A 22,752-nucleotide genomic window follows, 5' to 3' on the forward strand; every position below is an offset into this window, starting at 1 on the left:
CAGTAACGCATCACAAAACCAAGTAAAGGAGTTAAATAGAAGTTGAGAAATAAAGGCAGTAAGAGCCACTCCACCCTTCCCTGCTCCCAGGTCCTAAACAAGGGGAGGGAAACCTTATCTGGCCATTGGGCCAGATGCTTATCTCTCCACTTCCTGGCAAATTTGACAAGTGGGTGAGGCCATCCACCTGTCAATCAACTGACATCACATATTGAAGTTCCAGTTGCTGGGTCTTCAAAGCAGGTGCAGAGAGGTGTGGAAACACTTTTGCTGCTTGCAAACAGTTTTCAACAGCCCCCATGCTCCTGTGGCTCAAAAGTGTGTGTGTGTGTGTGTATGTAGGCAGCTTTCAAAGGGCAGCTTTTTAGTTCCCTTCCCAGTCAAATGCTTTCAGATATCCTATACATCCCTGTTTGAGGCTCATATGGGATGAGGGTGTCTGAAACCTCTTTGCAATAGGGAGTAGTTTGGTGTGTCAGCAGTGAGTTCACCAGCTGATGATGGTATGGGGAAAAGTTGGGTAGAGTGATGTTAACCCTCCTGGCCCACAGGCTGCAGGTTGCCCACACCTCTTCTAAACCCTTGTTCCAAGATTTAATCCGAATGAGACCATGTTGGCTATGACTTAAACGTATATTTAGATTATATTTTAGAATGCTCTTTTATGCTCTTTGCTATCATACTGCCACCTTTTAAAAATCCTTCCCGGTAGCCAAAAATGTACCCTGTGAGTTCCCCACCCCAGTTGGAATATCTTTCTTTCTTTCTCTTTCTTTCTTTCTTTCTTTCTTTCTTTCATCTTTGAAATAGGGTATGTGGTTTGATAACATAACTCTGAAATGTCGGAGTTGCTGCAATATACTTAACATGGATTCCGGGGAAAGTCAGCCATGCTCTCCATTTCTAAATGCATTTTGTAGAAAGAATTTCCAATGGAATTTATTTCTAAATAATGTGCTTAGGATCCATATAGTACTCTGTAAGAGGTCCCTGCAGATTATGAGTAGGTTTTGCATAGGCCAGCACTGGAAAGTAGCACCATCCATTATAAATTATTCCACTCACGCCGCTTCCTCATGTGCGGTCCCACAGCTGGGTGTGTACATGCATGAATTAAGCAATCATTCAGACTGACTAATCACATTGGTCTTTTACAACCAGCTATCACTTTGCGAAGAGGAAGGGTGCTGATCACATAGATCAGCATCTTCTCTCAAGTTGTTTGCCCCACCTGTCTACATCTCTCTTGCAACAAACACTGGTGTAAGATTTCACTGCGAGAAAGTGGCTTCAAGCTCTTGTATGTGTCTGCATGCACAGGTCTCTGTTGACAGAACCTTTTCATTGCCTCCCCAGGCTGGGGGGGGGGGTGAGTGTTCCATACCCAGCAATGGCATTTGGGATGAATGGCCTTTTACTCCAGTAGGCTATTTTAAAAACTCAAGCATACAGAGGTTGTTATAACTGCGGTTCCCAAATCTGTTGCTAGTTTTTAATTTCACAAACCTCACCAAAAGAATTAAGATGAAACACAGAGCAACATGAACATTTTAGGTATTTTATGTAAAAACGAATGATTTGTGTTGTGTATTATCATTGCTACTTACCATTTGAAAAATCAAGTCATATAAACTTGTGGCACAATCTTAAAATTGCCTTTGTTAGCAAAGGATGCTCAGGATAGAGCGTCCCAACTGCTGTGCTAGTATTGGCCTTGTGCTGGCATTCCAGGCTGGTGCACTGGTGCAGGTGTTTGACCAAATGTGGCATCATGTGAAAATAGACATTCCACTAGAGAGAGGGGCTACTTAGGCAGGAGCCCCATTGAAATGATTTGTTCTGAACGAAGCTGTGCTTGGTAGATTTGCACCCATTGTTCTTTGTATTTTGGAAGCCACAGCCTTTCAATAAAACTGCAGGTTGCTCATATTTAGTCTTCTGGCCTTGCTTAGATTGCCCAAGTAAGTCATAGCATAGATATAAATGTAGAAATTGAAAATAAATGTGTACCTCGCTTGAGAACCAGTGAGCTCCCTTCAACCCATCCCTGTCAGGTTCCTTTGTAGATTTTTTTAATATATATATATATATATATATATATATATATATATATATACTAATTTTATGCTTCTTATCTCTGCATTAATGAGGGCTGGGATTTAGTGGAATTTAAGTGGAATAATACTAAATCACATTTCTGAGCTGGCTATCATGTTAATTGTCCATCATGCTTTTAGCTTTTTTTTCTTCTTCTTTTAATCTGAGGAAGTTTGGTCCCAAATGCAGTCACCAGTTCTTCAACATTTCATCTTTGGAGCTTATTTTGAATAGAATGACAGTGGCCAAATAACTGGACTTGTTGTTTGGGTGCCTTTTCTTATCTCTCCTTGTCATTCTGGAAATCCAGGAAATTTGCAAAACAAATGTTGTTTTAGTAAACACAACTGTCAGATGAGACATAGCTGAAGTTTTCATCTTGATTTTGTCATCACATATATAGCTATAAACATGTGGTTTCTCTTGCCTTCTTCTCTCTCCCCCCCTCTTCCTCCCCCCCTCCTTCATGCAAGTTAATGGTGTATTTGAAAGCAATGAATTTTGATACAATGTTCAGTAAGTTGGCTTTGCAGAATTGTACTACTTTTCCCATCAGTCTCATATTATCTCCTCCCTTGCAACCCAGCACTCCTTGGCAATAGCCACAAGGGAGGAAGATTAGAGCTGAATGGAGGGATTTTATTTCATTTGTTACCAATTTCATGACAGATAATACCTTGCTAGAAAATTATGGTGTCATGCAGATTTAGTTCTTACTTGTTTCTAAGTAATTTAATTGAAGAAATTGACAGGAACAGGATTGTTTAGATGACATAGGTCTTTTCCTACAATCTCTTTTTTTGTTTGGATTTTTTAAATCCACCTTCTGGTTCAACCTCAAGGCAATGACAAAATGCATCCTAGGTTTTAGTAACCTTGTAGCCGTTTATCCATGTTACAGCCTTAAATTTCTTATCCTCTTCAAGGTGGCTAAGAGACAAGGAAGACAAGTCGCAAAAGGACTGCTATCTTACGTAAAGTTCCTCCCTCCACAAAAAAAGGAGAATTCTTTGGTTCACAAAATGAATGGGGGTGGCTGCCATGGGGAGCATGGCATAATGCAAAATTAGAAAGAAAACCACTCCTGACAAATTTATGTTTATGCTATGCTGGGAAGACAGCTTTGATTTGCTGGTCCTGATTATGGAGATCTCTTTCTCCTACCCGCCACCCCCACATGGGCATGCACACACTAGGGCTGTTCCTGTCAGGAGCATTCCTTAGTACCTGGAGAATAGACAAGGTAGCAACACTACGCTCATTACACAGCAGTTGCTTTGAATGTATCTGCACATTTTGCCTCATAACTTTCTTTCTAGCAGGCTTAAAAGGTAAAGATAAAGGGACCCCTGACCATTAGGGCCAGTCGTGACCGACTCGGGGGTTGTGGCGCTCATCTTGCTTTATTGGCTGAGGGAGCCAGCGTACAGCTTCCGGTTCATGTGGCTAGCATGACTAAGCTGCTTCTGGCGAACCAGAGCAGCGCACAGAAATGCTGTTTACCTTCCCGCCGGAGCGGTACCTATTTATCTACTTGCACTTTTACAGCTTTTGAACTGCTAGGTTGGCAGGAGCAGGGACCGAGCAATGGGAGCTCACCCCGTCACGGGAATTCGAACCACCAACCTTCTGATTGGCAAGTCCTAGGCTCTGTGGTTTAACCCACAGCGCCACCCTGCATCCCATTCTAGCAGGGCTAGAGACTTGCTTTTTTAAGAAGCTGGTGGGCCAATGAAATTAAGGCAGCCTAATTTCTGTGTCTTGAAGCTCCAGCAATTCCTTCTCCTCTGGAAAACAAAGGATTGCAAGAGGAGAGTCACTGAGAAGAGAGTTGCTTATTCCTTCCTCCACTCACCACTTCTCCTCTAACTCCCTGCCTCCACGGCTGCTTTTTCGCAGTCATAGTTCCAGAGTCACTTTTGCAAATCTTTTGCTTTTAATTTTTATGTTGCTGTTGGGTAAAACGTTCATTTCATTACATAAACTTAGATTAGCAGGTTGGTAATTAGTTGCTGGTGGTTAAAATACAATGACTTTATAATTCAAATATACAGATATATAAAGAAATCACATTTGGTTTGTGGGTTAAATGGAATCAGTTGTGAAAGAAAATATATTCAGTTAATAATGGGCACCAATAGCATGTGCATAGATAATATAAAAGCTAAAAGTTGTTCAAATTTTTTGGTTTCTATAATTTCCATCAACTTCTTAAGATGGAAGATGACTGCAGAATGTACTGCTTCACCTGCCATATGAAGGTCTCATGTAGAGTAGATGGTTTCACTGTTGTGTTTAATAATACCTCGATTTGGAGCATATTCTACTCACTCTTTCTTACATTTCTAGGGAAATGGTCTCACAGATGACATTGGGATATCAACGTGGAAGGAGCAAGTTTTCCTATCCCATAGTGCCTTGCTGGCAAAAAGCTGCCAAGCTGCAATGGAATTGGCAAAACATGATGCAAGGATCCAGAATATGGCATTTAAGTATGGAAAGCACATGTCTATGAGTCATAAGGTATGCCCTTCCTTTTACTGCAGTAGCTGAAAAGCTGATATAATGAACAAGAACCATACGTATCTTTTCTTTCTGTCATAGCTTTGTAGTCAGCAGGTGCAGGTTTTGGTTGCTGCTGCTATACACACACACACACACACACACACACACACACAAATTGTAGGCATAAAAGCTATTCACTTAACCAGCCCCCATCAGTGGACATCCATGTATACAATAGGGCTTCCCCCCCCAATTCTGTGCCTGCATTCCCTACCTCCTGAAATTGGCTAGGGAGGGGGATGGTAAGGAGAACAGCATGCAGGGGAGAAGAGGGGGCTCAGAATAATTAAGAAATTGCTGCATAACACCCAAAATAATTACAGCCTCAAGAGGATGAAGAGGAAAGTATTCCATGCTTGCCTAAGCACCTGTACAGGTGGGGCAAGGAACAAGTCAACAGGAAGTTTCACAGTTCTGGGGCCATCACACAGAAGTCCCAATTTCTTGTGTGTGCCAGCCAGCTGAACTGATTTTAATGGTGCACACTGAAAGAACCCTGAAGAGCTAATTCTACTATTGAATGCATGTTCTGTTGATTTCACTGGGATTTAAGCATGCCCGAGTTTTGCACCAGTAGTGTGTCATTTTTCCTTTCATAACAATGCATTGTAAAAAGCTAGGTCACAAGCATGACCAAGAAACAACTCAGGGTAGGGTTGTGCACATAGGAGCAGGCTGCATTCTTAATGGTTGGGTTACCAGAGTCAGGGAGCAGTCTTAAACCCCTAACTCTGGTATCTGCAGTTGTACTTCTTTCTCCCATATTATCAAATAATTTCTGTTAGCTCCTATTGGGAAAGTAAAGTGCTGAATTTGGCACACACTTGTGGTGGTTTGGCACGCTCTGACAGAGTTCCCACAGTACAGGGCATTTGTATGCACATCCACAGACACAGAATCTTCCAATATGCTTAAAAAACTGTACTGTAGTTGGAGACTCTGGTAATATTAATTGGATTTGAACCAACGGGGCAGGAATAGCCTGATAAATCCTTAATAGTGTGTGTTGGTTGAAGGATTTTTGTATGGCCAAGCATACAAAATATATATAAGACTCTGCACACACGTGGGATGTCAGTCACTGATGAAGTGGATTAGCTGTGAAGAACTACTTTTATTTTACAAACTATTTTGATCCTCCTCCTTCTAGCTAAATGTCGACATTCAGCCATTTTTGAATGAAAGTTCTAATGATTCTGTGGCCTTCAGTTTAAATTCTGCTCCTGTAGTCTTGCATCAAGATCTCATTGGAAGAGAAGCCTGGATTAAGCAGATTGAAGAGGTAGGCAAATAGCACTGTTCATATATTTAGTCTTATTTAGTCATCATTTGCTTAGCATAAGAAGAATGAGTCTCTAGCTCATGTGAATCTCTCTTTTCTTCTGCTGGAGCCACAAGAAGTTCAAAAGCTTTAGCTTCTGTTTGTGTTTAACCAGAAGTTGTTGCTTTGCCCAGACCAACAAACTTAGTTTGTTTGGAAACTATGGTTTGTTTGGAATGAGTCCCAAACCATAGTTAGCATTAATCATAGTTTGTTAGTTCAGACAAAATGTCAAATCATTGTTAAGCACAGTGGGAAGCAAAAGCTTTCAAACTTTTACACAGCCATGCCTAGGAGAGGTGGGGAACACATACGTTTTTCTTGTTCCTGTCACACTAAACTGTGTTTTTAGTATAACATCGGATTTTGCCATTCAGTGATACAAGTGAATGTGGCATAAGTGTCTGTGTATTCGTCCAACATATGGGTACCAAACCAACATGCATAAAATGAAAATATTATTCTGCTTCTGTGTATTTACAACTTAAATTCAATTAAAAAAAAGTGTTGGTACCAAGAAATGAAGATTACAATAAAAATACTATGACACTTAAGGGAACAAGATTATCGAAATTCGTAGTATTAGACACCGCTGAGCCTGACACTGCTCTGCTTTGTATTCTGTAGGGATTTTATTAAAACATGCAAGCATTATCTGCCACTAAAACAAATAAAATAACAGTTTTAGTTTTTCAACAACTAATTACTTCTAAGCACAGAGCAAAGAGAAGGCAGAGGGAAGGAACTGCTCATGCATATATGATTACAACTCAAAACACAGCTGGATGGACTAATTTTAGGCCTACTAGCTTTGATATGCTCTCTGATGTTGTGATTGTTATCCCTTCTCAAGCTGCTATCTTGATACAAATCCATATCTATTCTAATGAATACGTTCTTTGGTCAGTGTATGCTTTATTGAATTCAGTGCAGCTTACTCCCAACTAAGCAGGGTTATGACTGCAGACTTAGTTCTTTATAATCTTTCCACACAGTCATCACAGAGAAGCCCTTTTCTCACAGGCACAGGAAACAGACGTTGTGGACTATAAGTTCCCTCAGCCCCAGCAAGCATAGCCAATGGCCAAAATGGTCTAAAAAAACTGAAGAGTACCTGGTTGAGAAAGGCTGAACTAGAATAACAGTTGATTGAACCAGTTCACTGGTGCACTTGGCATTCTCTCTGCAACTGCCTTCGATGGCCCATCTGTGTGTCTTATTTTAGATGAAATATGTTTGTTTTCCATTGTTTAGTTTGAAATCTGCAGTCTCAGAATTATAATCTCATAGACAATGACACAAATTTTGAAGCATGCGGTCTCAGAATTATAATACCTTAGACAATAAAACAGATTTTAACTTTTATCCTTGTGTTGTTTCAGGCTCAAGTTAAAGGAAACTTAATAGACTATACAAAGGTAAGTAAATGCTTAAAAACCATGCCTTATTTTTAGAAGTTCCATCTCTCTCTCTCTCTCTCTCTCTCTCTCTCAAATGGCTTTAGTCAAGTCTGTGCATGTGTATGCAGTGTTTAGTTGGCCCAGTAACATCTTATGCATGATGGAGTAGATCTCATCATTTCCTTTATTTTATTTGTTAATTATTTTCATCCTGCTTTTCAACCAAAAAAAATGGTCTTGCATAGTAGCCCACTGCAGTTATGATACAATAAATGCTGGTATATGCATACAAAATATGGTGCCAGTGTTGCCAATAAGTGCTTGTATTCTAAAATAGTACCCTCATCCCAGTATTCCATTATTTCAAAATGCCCATTTCAGCTACTACAGTCATTTGCTCACAAGTAGTTAATCAGTCTGTTTATACTTCAGCCCTGTATTCTGGAGTATGGCTATCACACACAGACAAATTATTGATCCAGTATGATGATTATAGATGACTTGTTCCAGAGAGGGGGAAAAGTCATTTCCCTCAGTACTCAGTGACTAAAGAAGCATTAGAAGAGGACCATTGGGGTTAGATGCATGTGAATTTGGATCAGTGCTAGAAATTCCTCCTTTGAAGAAGAGAATTTCCACTGCAGCAGCTCCTGTTGATACTTTCTCCTGATAAGACATCAGAAGGGACAGCACAGCTGGATATAGTCATATTTAAGGAAACAGCTAATAATTCTTGTGTGCATGCTTGTGTGACATTTGCTAGAGTCCCAACTAGAGTCCAGATCTCTCAGACTCTGCCATATATCTCTCCTTCCGTCATTTAAAATTTTGCACTGTAGTTAGCACATTCCTCACACCACAATGTAGCTCTCCCACTCAAAAAAAGCCTCCTAACAACAACAAAAATCACCACTGTATGCCTGGGGTGTATGTTGCAAATATCTATTTTGTATTGGCAAGGCATTGTTTGGGGACTAGAATAGCAGTCAATCTCTCTGTTTTGACTTGCTTGGAAAAGGCAAAGCAAGATTATTCTTCACAGAGCACTGCAACCTAGTTTTGTGTGTCTTGACTGGTTTCATGCTGCTAATCTCATACATGATATAATTTATTGTAAAGCTAAAAACGAGTTCCTTGCATAATTCAGATCAGGGAAGCATTTGTGCAGGTGACTACTGAAGGCAGATATTTGATAATAACAAACATCAATAGCCTTTTTGATATCTAAAAAGCCTATTCCAAAACTATTCTTTTGAGGAGTCAGATCTTTATATTCCATAATACAGTTATCTGCATCTGAGCTGCCGGATGATAAACACTATAACTTGTGCAGCCAATGTAGCAGATGGCTTATCTAAGCACCCTCCTGAAAGGCCTTTTGGGTATCACAGAATTATGTACATCAGTATAACCCTCTGTATATGGAACAATGTTTTTTTAAAAATAAATGCATTGCTATGAGAGTTTTATACGAAGAGATTAATATATTTTTCTGATTGGCACCGTCATATATTTTTAAGAAAAAACCCAATCTTACTGAAACTTCCTTCTTTAGCATTTAAATTTTCTAGTTTCGCATCTTGTGAGCAGTGTGAAGATAGTGGGTATAATTTGCTCAGGAACTTTGCATTATAATACAAAAGTTAGGTTGCTTGAAGACTCATCAGGTTAGAATATCAGTGCAGTTCTATGTGTTGCCATGAAGAACGGCATCATAGTATACCCAAAAAAGATAGATAAAATATAGCAGTTAAAATTAATGACTGTCCAGCTGCCATTTAAAAAGAGGAAAGTTGAATGTGTAGAGCCGTAAACACCAATCTGATCTATAGCAACTAATTATGAAGCATTCCAACAGTAATGGGGGAAAGTAAACCTCTTAGCTACAAAATGTATTGGCTCTATCTCAAGGTAACATTTTGGTAGTCTAAATATCAGCACTTAGCAAAGTAGATGGTTCCTCACAGGAGAAAACAAATTTAGAAAATCCAGTACATAACATGGCAAACACTTAATGCATTAGTTAGTTCCTTGACCACAAATCAATTTAAGTTTTCTTCTTCTCTTTTTTTAGCAAGTTATGAGGTTAAATATAGGATGCCTTGTAAGAAAAAGACAGCCAGTTTTATGTATAGAAAGTGAAAAGCAGGTTGTGAGTGAGACAGGGAATTCCCAGTAGGAGCAGGGAGACTTACTGGGATGCTTGGGCTGTGGGGTGTGAAGTGGTTGCATGGGAAGCTGTGGATGGCTGGAATGCAGTGAGTGCATTTGATAGATTGTTCCTGTGTGGGGTTTGCTTTGCTGAGTTTCATAGGTGCCAAGGCTGGAATATATTTGCCCTGGTGATTCAGGTATTCAGGTATGGTAATGGGAAAATGCTTTGGAGCGCTAAATGAAATAGTGCTGATGAGTGAAAGTTGTGGTGGGGCGGGGAGGAATAGATTTGCAAAGGGAAGGAGAACTAGCTGTTCGTCTTTGCTGTCCTTTTCACAGTTTGGGTAAATACTACAGTATCCTCTTTGGTGGAACCTAAAGAGAATCAGAAGGCTCTAAAATTCTCTTCAAAACCTCCTAAACACTTTGATAGGAATCACTACCCCCACCTCACAAGTTTGAAAAAAATTACATTCAGAAATGGAAAATATATTCTATGCAGCAAATAAGGGAACCCCCAGAATAGTTATTGACCATGCAGAGTTGCAGAAAGGCTACGTGAAATGAGGCATTGGGCCTCAGAGCAGGGGTGAGGGATCTCTTTTTCTGTGAGGGTTGCATTTCCTTGTGGGTCACCTGTGTGGGGCTGACAGTAGTGGGCAATATGTGCTTGTGGTGGGTGGGGCCAATGCAAGCAGTACATGGAACACCTCTTTGCTCTCTCTGGCAAACAATTTTCTCACTTTCCTCTTTAGGCAAGCATCTTGAGGAGTTTGATTTTAGTCATGACTTAGTGGACAGCTGTCATTACACTTTTATGCTGCTATCTTAGTCTAGTTGATTTTAGTTTTTTATTGTATTCCACTGCCTTATGTCAGCAATCTTGGGTTATTTAAAAATGAGGCAGGATATAAATAAATAGATAAAAGTACAACGTATCTCAGTTCAAGGACATTTAGAGAGAGCCATTACGGAACAGAATATCTCAAGTTTCTAAGGAACATTGAGTTACAAGATCTGTAGCTGGCCCTTAGCTTCCCTTCTGAATATGACCATTTCTAAAGGATTCATCTGTGATGATTGCCTACCACCTCTTTAAAAGCAATCTCTCTAACCTGTCCACCATTTGAGAGAATAATTTATGTCCTTTTACCTTCAGCAAAACATCAGCAGCTTGCTGCACAATTGGAGCACCTGCTAATATCAGAAATGTGCATAAAAACAAACACACATTTGCAGTATTAAGTTTCTGTTCTTACCTTGCTCCACTTACTTTGTTCCATCCTGTATAGTGTGGTTGGCTCTAAAAGAAATGCTTAATTAATGTTGCACTGTACATGCATATCATAAAAACCTATTTTCCCCTGAAGTATACTGCTAAGTAATGTGGGAAATAATTTTTTTATGAATGGGGACATGAGCACTAAAGTACCATGCCTTGCTAAGAATTGAGTTCATCCTCAAATATACATAATTAATTCACTTAAGTTACATGTTTAGATAAGAACAACCATTCATTATATATAAGTGTAATTGCCTACATAAAATAGATGGATCTTGCAGCCAGCTTCTAGTTCTCAAGTTACTTTCATGTCATTTAGAGTAATTTTTTTACTTGCAGGAATTTTTTCTTTCCTGCCTTTTAATTTTATATATACCCTTCAACAGGAATGTGTGTTCAATGTTTCTAAGAGCTTCCATATGTAATGATCATATAATTATCAGTTATGGTTTCATAGACCCAGTTCACACATAATGCTAAGCCAAACCATGACTAAGTATGAACAAGCAAATGTGTGGATTCTCAGAGTGAACATTACAGCTGCTCCCCTGGTCCTTCTGTTGCTGCACTACCCAAGACTAAACCATGGTTTGACTTAAAGTTATGTCTGAACTAGGTCTTGTTTTATTTGTCAGTGTGGTGTAGTGGTTAAGAGCGGTAGTCACGTAATCTGGGTAACCGGGTTCGCGTCTCCGCCCCTCCACATGCAGCTGCTGGGTGACCTTGGGCCAGTCACAGTCTCTCAGCCCCACTCACCTCACAGAGTGTTTGTTGTGGGGGAGGAAGGGAAAGGAGAATGTTAGCCGCTTTGAGACTCCTTAAAGGGAGTGAAAGGCGGGATATCAAATCCAAACTCTTCTTCTTCTTCTTCTTCTTCTTCTTCTTCTTCTTCTTGTCTTGCTGCAGGCAAAGCACAAACTATAGCCAGTGTTTCTTCTTTGCTTTATTGGTCATGCTTTGTCTGGGGGAGAAAAAGCACACGCCCGGCTTCAGACATAACACTGAGCCAAACCATGGCTTACTTTCCAAGCAGCTCAGCAGTAGCAAGACTAGGGGAGGAGCACAACAGACAAAATCTTTGCTTAGGAAACCCACACTTATGCTTGTACATTGTAAGTCATTGTTTGGCTTAGCATTATGTGCAAACTTGGGCATTTCCCCTGGGGTTCATTTAAAGTTGGAGGAGTTAAGTAGCGGGGAGCCCTGGCAGGATAATTGAGTCATCTTCTTCTTCTAACCTGTCCCAGTAGTCACTTCAGGGTAACTGGTGTGTAAACAAACTTAGAAGCATTGCCTGTTTTGCAAAAGCTTCAGTAGATAAGGGACACATGGCCTCACTAACAGAGCTGTGAGACATTCTCCATTTGCACATATTCTGTACAGTTAATACCTAGTACACAGGGCATAAATATGTTACTTCAGGCACAGGCAAACTCTGGCCCTCCAGATGTTTGGGACTACAATTCCCATCATCCCTAGCTAACAGGACCAGTGGTCAGGGATGATGGGAATTGTAGTCCCAAACATCTGGAGGGCCGGAGTTTTCCTGTGCCTGTGTTACTTGATACTCTGATAACTCCTGATGCACAACAGTACACCCGTGTATTGTAGACTACTGAGCTAGGACTGGGTGGGAGACGCGGGCTTGAATACCTACTAAGCCATGAAGTTCACTGAGCGACGTTGGGCCATTGTTGTCTTTCAGCCTGACTCATTTAACTGCTGTGAGAATAAAATAGGGGCGTGGAACCATGTATGCCACTTTGAGCTCTTTGGAGAAAGACATGATATAAAACATAATAAATAAATATCCCCTTCATTGTATCTTGACAGGTTAGGGAAAGCAACCTATCACATCAGTGCAAGATGATGGTGCGCTTCTCCATTAGTGAGGCAGAGGGTTCATACAGTGCATGATTCAGATGAAATTAAGCATTTTATATTCACTTATTTCAACAGTAAAGTTAAGCACATTCTTAACACTTTCCAGTTGAATCAGTGGGATTAAAATGTATCTAACTTTTGGCCTGGTCATACTTGTAAACAAATCCGGAAATACAGTGGTACCTCGGGTTACAGACGCTTCAGGCTACAGAGTCCGCTAACCCAGAAATAGTACCTCGGGTTAAGAACCTTCCTTCAGGATGAGAACAGAAATCGCACGGCGGCGGCGGGAGGCCCCATTAGCTAAAGTGGTACCTCAGGTTAAGAACAGTTTCACGTTAAGAACGGACCTTCAGAACGAATTAAGTTCTTAACCCGAGGTACCACTGTAGATTGTTTTTTCCTTTTCTGTTATGCAGTGCTAAAGTGATGAAATTATGATTGCTGATAGCAAATGTTTTCTAATGCACACAGTGCCCACTGATCTAAATTAGACCAGCTAGAAGCCCATCTGATTCCCCTATGAAAGAAGATTGCACAATAACAGGCTTTGGTGGGTCATCCCCATAGATAGGCTGAACTCTTCAGCCAGTTTGCCTCTTGGTACTCCAAAGGAAACAGGTTGTGGATTAATATTTTGAAATTATACTCCAGATTAAAATTACAATGTGTAAACAGAACAATATACACTGTGCTGTAGTCTGCACAACATGAAAGTAAATGCACATATTAATCTACTTGCTTGTGATGAAATTCAGTTAAAAATGCATATTAATGAATTTATTATAAGTACAAGTTTATTTGTTGGGCTTATTCCCATTAGGCAAGAATTGTACACATGACTAGTTGAGAGCCTTCTGCTGCAGTTACATTAGTCTTTGAAAGGTGCATCTTGAATTATCAATAAATGAAAGAACAATTAAATTGATTAGGGTTGTTTCATCGAATAGTAGATTCCATTTTTTTTGTCAGTCGTTTAACGAGACTGTCCTTTGAAGCTCAGGTCATGAAAATACAGAATCCATAATGTTTTCTTAGCATTCTGCATATAGTTATTTCTGTCAAAACTGATGATATTGTGCATGTGTTTTCTCACAGTTGCAAGATGCAATCAAGGCTGGCAAAGGTGTGACTTCAGCTATTGACCTATGTCGTTACCATGGAAACAGAGCACTGGAGGCTCTGGAGTGCTTCCCTCCCTCGGAGGCCAGATCTGCTTTAGAAAACATTGTTTATGCTGTGACAAGATTTTCATGATCTACAATTGGGAAAAGGAGCCACTTTTTGTTTGCGCTAATGAGCAGAACAGATAATAGTGGAGAGCGTCAAGATCTGCCATTGCTCCGCATCTAAATGTGTCAGTGGCTTTAAAAAATGTGTTTCTGTTCCACTCACCACATTCCCAAACTAACATATACCCTTCGGAACTGCTACAAACAAAATTAGGGAAAAAAGGTCAAACAGTTTTCACTTGTCATGCCAGAAGCACACTTGAGGCTGCACTGGTAGCAATAATTAATGAGACTCGCTTCTGTGACCTCAGCAAATGGACAGGAAATAAGTCCTTATTGATTGGACATAGCCAGGGATGGCGCCAGTGTGGTGGCCTGTGGTTTTCCTGCACTAGAGAAGACAGAGGGGGGCCCTGAAGCTGCAGGTGTCGGGAGAAATGCTTTCTAAATCTGCCAGAGAGAGGGCTGTTTAAAACCAGAATTAATGTACCAATTTATCAACATGAAGGGCAGCTCGATGAATTAGCAGGGGAAAGGAGGGAATCTTTTATCTGACTACATGCCGCTATGTCTCCTCACACTGTTTCGTTATGTATTTACATATAAAATTACCCTTTGCCTAATGCATTGTGTGTTTGAAAGAGTTGCTGAGAGCGCGCATCAGGTATGGTAAGAGCTTTGTAATATTTATGTCATTCTGCAGAAAAGAATAATTTTGAATGTGCTGTTTGTATAGTCTTCAATTTGGTTCAGTGGGTGGGGTTTTAAACTTCCAGGGTAATATATTTGCCTTCTGTATAATATGCCACTTATTTCAGCAAACGCAGGTACTACATTTTCCTTGATTTACTGAACATTTTGTTTTAATTCACACCAAATAAATGCTTCTTCATACAACTGTGTGTCAATTCTATGCCATAAAGGAGTAAAGGATCATTCTTCCCCCTCCCCCTACCCCCTTCTGTACAGGATTTCATTCCCTGAATAGATGTATATTACATGAGAAGTTTTTTAACCTTACTGTGTCAGATGTTAAAGTCCAATTACAGAGAGAATACAAGGTATATCAGAAGCCTGCAATCTGACACTGTCTCTATTTTGTTCATAGGAGATGATTTTTGTGGTTTGCATGCTTGCAATCTGAGAACATCGTTGACAAGAAGGCTGAGTTTACATAAATGATCCAGATTGAGACTCAGCTACCTTTCTTCCTTCTGTGGTGTAATTACAGCCCAATCTGGAGACAGCTAGCACAGCAAACAGATTTCATTACATTGCTCTCTCCCTCTCAAACACTAAGTGGAGTTATTTCAGTTAACTTCTTCACACACACACACACACACACACTAAAGTGAAGTGTCGCAAACCTTCTATATAATGGGCCAGTATGTGATTCTCAGAGGACTTTAAAAAAGCTTAACATGATTTATGTATTTTGATACCTTAAATTTTAGTACTACAAAAACATTGCTGGCTTACTGTAATTCAGTTTTGTAATTAGATGAAAATGTAGATCAAACCAGTTGAATTCTCAAGCCATTTATGTTCTTGATATACTCTTGAACAACATTCAGTCTGGAAAAAGAGGACATCCGGGGTTATAAATGTATTTTCCATTTCAAAGAGAATGTTGTTGTTGAAACTATGTCAGAAACAGGCCTTCAAGTTGGCTGGTTTCAAATAACCCATACTTAGGGTGGGATTCACCTTACAAACCCTGTCAATGGAACCCCTGCGTAAGGGCTTCTACAATGGAACTTGCCCCCTCTTCCACCCACACACCCAAAATTGGCTGGGGGGCAGGTCGGGAGATCCCCCAGAACAGCACATGGGAAGAAGGCAATTGTTCCCTCTGGCAAGCTGAAATGTATGCACAGATGGAACGTTTGTAATAGCAATGTTTAATTTCACCCCTAATGTTAACCACCATTTGGCAGTTCAGACGAAATGGCAAACTTGTCTCCTTCCAACCGCATGAGGAGAAGGAGAAGAAAAATGGAGAGGCAACACTTAAGCCTAAAGCTCACCTATGCTCATTGGCATCATGCTAGACTATTGCTTAGGTTAGGGATGAGGAACCTCAAAGGCCAAGTTACAACACAACTCCAGAAAATGACCAAGTCCTGCTCTTGGCAGCTAACATCACCAGTATAATCTTATTAGTGAAAAAATGAGCTGGAACCCAATACATATTCAATAAACTATTTCTAAATGGTACAGCTCAAGAACTCTTGGGACTAAGTGGTGCAGACTTACTTATATAAGGGCTGAATTGTGGCATCTACCTGAGCATTTCTGGCAAGTGTCTTGATTTAGACATCATTTTAGCTTGCATGACACCTTTTAAAAATAATCAGCAAATATATTTTTGAAGTCTAAACGTTTGTTCTGAATTTGGACTCCAAACCTCACATATGCAAGTACAATTGTATCTGATGGTGAGTTCTGTGTTAACACAGTTGTCTTAACAACTTCATGGTGGATGAGGTGCATGGTTTTCTACTAATGGTATCATTGCACCTATTTAATTGTTCCCCTTGATTCTGGTGCAACCAAATTCAACAACACTCTTAAGCAATATATTTACTAGATGGGCAAAGGATGCTTCATCCTAGCAAGCAAACCTTTTACATCAACTAGTGGCTTATTAAACAAGTCTACAAAATGATAAGGCAGTTGAAGGAGATATACCTGTTGGATTGTGCAGAAGTTTCTGAGGGATTAAGCTCATGTGTGCGCATTAGCAGGATATTTCACTGAAGCACTGAACAAAAACATTGCCCCCTGAACTATGCAAGACTGCAGATACCAATATATTAAAATATACTGGGGGTTTTTGCTACAGCTTGTTACTATTGTTTTTTAAAGTTTAGGGTTGCAGTTTAAGCCACTATAGTAAAATTGCATATGATATGTATTTTTACAAACTATTCCAGTCAAAGCTGTTTTGACTTCTGACAAAAATGATGTGACTTTAAATAACTGAAGACTATCAATAGGCCTTGACAAGAGGTGTGCATATACAAAATATATTGCATTTCTTAATTTGGAGCTACCTAACTTGGTAGTTCTTAGTACCTTTAAGTATGTTTTTTAACCTAACATTTCTCAGTATAAAGTATGACAGTAAAAAGTGAAAGGCTTGATCCTTTAGCGGTTGGTCCTATTAAGTGATTAGAAAAATATTCCAGTTCTTTGGTAGGTAATCATAGGATTTTTAGAAGTGCTTTTCTGTTACATTAAAGGCACAGAAATCACACACACACCCCAATTCACCACTTGAACTCAAGATAGCCTCTTTCAAGAAACATGATCAGGAGGTTCAGGTGGTTCTGTCAGGATTGCTGAGTGACTTTACACAAACCACTCAATCTCCTGGTCTGTACTTTTCAATCTGTAATATTAAGATAAATTATAATTTATGTGTAAAGGTATAGAGAAAACCTGATTTATTAATGCAGAATGTTTTGTGAGCTACAGAGGTAGCAAAAATGCAGTTTTTTACTGCTTGTAAATAAAATAGACATTCTTGGTTAGCACAAGTGCTGTTTTTTTAGAATCAGAGGTGCTGCAGCTCACCATGAAAGCCTCCCTCGTTCTCTTAGAATGGCAATGACACCTACCTGAAAAGTGCCGGAACTGAGTTCCGGTGAGTTCCTGCTGAAGAAAAGCCCTGGTTACCACTGCAAAGCGACTTTCTCCAATCTAAGAACGTGTTGGTGAGTGAGAACAACTGCTACAAACCTTCAAACTATTTATTTCAGCATTTGTAATATGTCAGTGTTTTCAACTTCTGTGAGAGCTTGTTTCCCTCACAGACAGACATAACTTCTACCATCTTATCTTATATAGAGCACTGTAGACTTCACATCCTCTGTTACCACTGATAAATGGAGAGGATCCTGGTGTCTTATTGCACAGAGAAGAGTAGATAGGCACAAAGAGTAGATAGGCACAAGGACTTTATGACTCCAATAGTAACACATCACATGTATGAAGATTTTTTGCTGATCCTCAAGGATATCAACAATACAGTATCTCTACAGCAGAAAGAAAGATTACACAGGTAGTCCAAAAATCTTTCATTACTAAAAAAAATCTGCAGACATTTTATTCTACTGAAAATCTCCATGTATTGTCCATAACATCTTCCTCAATTCATTTTTTTTTCCTGTAGGTGTGTTTGTATAGTAGTTGACTTTGTGGTCAAACCTAGCACAGATAATGAAGCATAAAAATACCTGCCATCTAAATGAAAAAGCAAGTTTTACAAACCAGCCGAATTAGACCCACCTCCTTCAGTTTTTTGAAAAGTTAGTGTTGCTCATAGCATACCCAGGTTTTATAGTACCCTTTCCCTTCAAATTATCTTAAGTTCTTGCTCAACTACTGTCTAAAATCACTGTAACCCTTTTCATTAGTCAGAAGAGTACTTTGGCTCCCCCATGTGTAAGAGATTCTTACACTTCTATGATGCTCTGAATCCTCCATTTAATAATGGATTGAATCAGTGTTTTTTAAAAATGCCTGTGATGGAAGAGAGTTGATTCCTCTCATCCATAAAATAAAATGAATGCATGTTTTAAACTTCTAATATCTTCTTTTAAATCAAAAGGTATAAAAGTTCAGTGACAAATGGTAAAAGCACATTATCATTTAAAGTGTGCATGATAGAATTGTTGGCCTTTGATTAAATATTCTGTGAACACCTTTCAACTTTCTTTTAAAAAGTTTTTCTTAATACAGTTTAGGGCAGCCTTTACCAACCTGGTGCTCTCCAGGTGCTTTAAACTTACAGCAGTGTGCTGGCGTCCTGATGGGAGTTGCAACCCAAAACATTGGGAGGACATCAGGTTCGTGAAGGTAAATTTAGAGACTCTATTGTTTTTCAAATGACTATTTTATTTCCTAACAACCCTTTGGCAACAATATTATTAAAAACATAATGGTGTTAAGAAAACATTTTTGCAGTGCAGTATTAACTTGATGATAGGAAAGTTATTTGCCTAACCAAAAATGTGGAATAGAAAAATGTAAGTCAGACCCAAAGATGCTAAAGTAATCCTTTACATCCTTAGTACAGAAAAACCAGTGCTCTCCTTGCTTATTTGCTAGTCACCTGAGAGTTCCCTATCATTTGCCTATCATTTTCTTTTATGTATACCCAAACTGAGCTTGGGCCAAGAGAGCTGTCAATGCTGCCTCATTACTCCCCCAAAGCTACTACTGGCTTGTCAGTTGCATTTTCTACCAGCTACCTATATATATATATATATTTAAAGGTCATGTTATAGGTCATGTGTTTACCACTTTTATAGGGAATTTTGTAGGGTGTATCTAGAAAATGTATTAGTGGTTCCTCAGTGGACACACCTTTCTGAATTTCACCCACTTTTTAGTGATACTGCACTACTAGGCATGACTGGAGGAGAACACTGAATGCACCCTAAAACATGACCACAGTTCCTGCAGTAGCACAAAACCTGGCAACTGATTAATGAGTGTCCGTGTGCAGTAGAAGAAACCACAGAATGTTAATGCAATAAATACACAAATACACATGGCAAATATGTAGGACAGTCCTTGGAAGGCAAGTAGACAAGAAGAGATTCTCTCTGGGCAGAAAGCTTGAAAACTACTGGTTTTCTTAATGGACTTCAACCTATCTAAACCCAGGATTCTCTTTTAACTTAAATTTGCAATACTGGGCTCACTGAATTACCTTTTTATATACAAGTTGTTCTCTCTCTCTCTGCTCTATCTCTGCTCTATCTCCTTGCTGCCTGTATTAAATGACAACAAGTTGCCTACCTCTGATCTAAATTATTTGGAACTTATTTTGCGGTGTGGATTTTAGTACAAAGTTAGACCAGCAGTTTTCAACCTTTTCAGACCTGCGACTCACCTTTAGCACAAACAAGTTTCTGAGGAGCACTTCTTTTTTAAAACAATATATTTTTATGTTTGTAATGCTTCTGTTGTGACCACTTAAATCAGGTTGTGGCCCAGTAGGGGCTTCTGACCCACTAAGCGGAAGCCAGCACAAGTTGGGACTTTTTGCCTCTCCTCCAGTGCGCTCCCCAAATCTGCTCTGGAGGGTCTGGGGAACCCCCAGAACAGCATGGGGGGAGGGGAGATTGCTCAGGAAAGCAGATATGCTTGTGCTGACAGAACAGACTCCTTCGCACTACAATTAAGAAAACCCCAATAAACTGAATGACTTCTACTTTTCACCTAGCTCCAGGATTCTGTTGTTTTTTATTTTGAGAAACAGAGAAATTTACTTGTGGGAGTTTCTGTGCAGCTCTCCTTTTACAAAATGAATGCGAAATGATTTCAGTGAAAAATCTCCCAACTTCAAAATGGTTTGAAAAACTCTTCATTCCTCGCTTTTGCTCATCAGAGACCATTTTCTCTCCCCCCCCCCCCCACATCCACATCCACTATTTATAACCTAGTTCAACAATGCTGGCATGCAGCAGTGGAAGGTGTGCATTTCATATGTAAATCAGCGGCAACAATTTTGTACAATTACTTCGTTGTTTGCATCATTATGATCAACAGCAGCATAACAAAGTGCTTGAAACAAAGGATGTTACCGAAATGTGGTTTTGTCTTGGCAAATCTACTCTCAACGTTTTAGCTAATAAAGCAGTTTATTCATAGATGGCAGAAATATATAGGCTGTGTTCACCAGCGCTTTCAGAATACAGTTTAAACTTGTTGCATTAGCATCCCAATCCTAAATGTTTATGCCTCATGTTTCAGCATCTCTGCCTGAAATGGTGGATCAACAAGTATATGATTATGTAAGATCAGCTGCCCAACCCGCACTTGCACATCAGGCATGAATAGATGAGAAACACAATAATCTTATATGAAGTAATAGTGAACTCAGTTATCTGTGAATACTTTAGTAGCCAAAACACCACCATCTACATGCAGTATCAACAGGCTTACAGAAATACCAAGATTTGCAGAAGCACCACATTTTAAAAAAACAACCAACAACCTTTAGGGAATTAAAAAGCAGGAATAGGAAATAGAATGGAGTGTCCTGGATAAGGGTCAGGTTAACTGGATCTCTGAACAGGCTACACCTGTAGGAACCTAGAATAAAGGGGGCTGGATCAAATAAGAATATCCTGGTATGTGTAGGGAGATTTAAAGGATGTTGTATTTGGATTTGACAAACCAGTGGGGTTTTATTTTTTTCTTTTACTCCTGGAGACAAAGGTGAAGGGTAGAACTTGTTGGCCATGGCAGTGATTGGCAGAAAAAATTTAACAGAATAGACTCCTGAATTGCAGGAAATTTAGGAATCTGCCTGTTGGTGATGCAGGATTGCTGGGCTTCAGTTTTGGATTCTGCCCTGCAGAAAAAATACTGGTAGGGCTCAGCCCCACCCTGACCTAATGACTAGCCTCTTATGATAGAGGCAAATGAGGGTATGTGAAAGATGATCTGTTGCCACAGTACCAAATCACAATCATTCTGACATCTATGCACCAATATCCAGGCTATAAGCCTAGCAAGAATATGCTACTCAATCCCACATTAAATGAAGGGGAAATGGAAATATAAGTATTAAGCTTATGGGGTAGTTTTTGCATGTATTTACTGCAATAAGATTATTAAATCTGTGCAGACTGCATTTTATTGATTGCATTGGTACCAGTCTCAGGCTTTCAAATTAAATAAACTGCTACTTCTAAAGGTCCTCGGGACCATTGCTTGTTCCAGATCATAAATCTTGCATTTCCCTCTGTGAATTTTAATTACAACTAGAAGAAAAGCAGACACCCCCCAATTAAGTCGGAGGTGTTTCTTAAAAGCATCAAATAGTAACTTCTGAATCAAAGGCATGAAAATGGAAACTGAAAACACTGCAAAGCACACCCAAATGTTTTTGTTTCGCATATGAACAAGTGTGCAAAACTTACTGTGCATAGTCTATTTGAAATTGCAGTGCCTTTTATTCGTTTTTCAATCAGAATTGGTAGAGGAACGGTATAGTCACATTCCAGGATGGGTAGCTGAGGCCTGCAGGGTCCCTTCTGGGCTTGGGTCCCCTAATGGGAACAGTGCCTGAGGCCAACACTCTAGAGTAAGAAATGAGGTGGAGTTCAAATTGGCAAATGTTTTCTCATTTCTGAAGCAGAGTCTGGTTTGCACACTTTTGCTTTTCTTTACTTTAAAAATGTGTTTTTGCTAAACATAATGTAAAGCATTTCAGGTAAGCAAATAAGACTGCAGAACTAAGTACCAAATCATTTAACTCTTTAATTACATATATGATTAACGGTGCAAAGGCAGGTGGGATTCCTTTACCTTGAATAGCTCTCATGTGGAAGGCAGTTTGTTACACAGGGGTGAGAGAAACTGCAACAGCTGTTGGAATTCTGCCAATAATTTCTGCCAATTGGGATATTAGTATTTTAAGGCAAAATCAGATCAAGACTTACCCAAGTTTATATTGTGATCATAAAAGTGCTTGCTGTTCGATGTTTCCCAAACATATGCAAACCAGTTTGCCTGGTCATATTCAGCCAATTTGACTATTAAGCCATCATGAATATGAGAGATGTTAGCAGATTTTTCTTCCATATGTTAGTCCAAACTAATGTGAATGTGCTTAGGAATGACTTTCTGCACTTTTATCAAAACCCATGGATACACTAGTAGCAGAGTTTGCTCACAGTTGCTTCTAAAACCATTTAAGTCACCCGATTCCTTTCCTGAGAAAGTTCAGGCACAAGTTCAGGCCCTACATCTTCTGTTGTGAAAACAGATACATTCAGTTTCACCGCAAATACA

General features: G+C 39.5%; 1 protein-coding gene and 1 long non-coding RNA gene across 4 annotated transcripts in view; one reads left to right on the forward strand and one right to left on the reverse strand.

Moving 5' to 3' along the window:
• Positions 1-14,832, forward strand: part of PDSS2 (decaprenyl diphosphate synthase subunit 2) — a 67,297-nt gene extending 52,465 nt beyond the window's left edge. For both annotated transcript variants that reach the window (XM_083433575.1, XM_083433576.1), the window contains 4 exons: positions 4,447-4,620; positions 5,813-5,944; positions 7,366-7,401; positions 13,802-14,832. In XM_083433575.1, the coding sequence (XP_083289701.1) occupies positions 4,447-4,620; positions 5,813-5,944; positions 7,366-7,401; positions 13,802-13,960 (501 nt within the window). In that variant the 3' untranslated portion in view covers positions 13,961-14,832. The remainder of the gene's footprint in view (positions 1-4,446; positions 4,621-5,812; positions 5,945-7,365; positions 7,402-13,801) is intronic.
• LOC310674400 lies at positions 7,409-22,290 on the reverse strand. 2 transcript variants are annotated; one of them, XR_014509558.1, is made up of 5 exons: positions 22,267-22,290; positions 21,956-22,037; positions 15,415-20,712; positions 12,477-12,541; positions 7,409-10,840 (listed from the first exon to the last, which is right to left on the reverse strand). It is a non-coding gene; the product is annotated as an uncharacterized lncRNA (long non-coding RNA). The 2 variants fall into 2 exon arrangements; XR_014509557.1 differs by lacking the exon at positions 12,477-12,541.
• Positions 22,291-22,752: the final 462 nt, after the last annotated feature.

Source organism: Podarcis tiliguerta (assembly GCF_965153285.1).
Source record: "Podarcis tiliguerta genome assembly, chromosome: 3".
In the NCBI taxonomy this organism is placed as follows: Eukaryota; Metazoa; Chordata; class Lepidosauria; order Squamata; family Lacertidae; genus Podarcis; species Podarcis tiliguerta.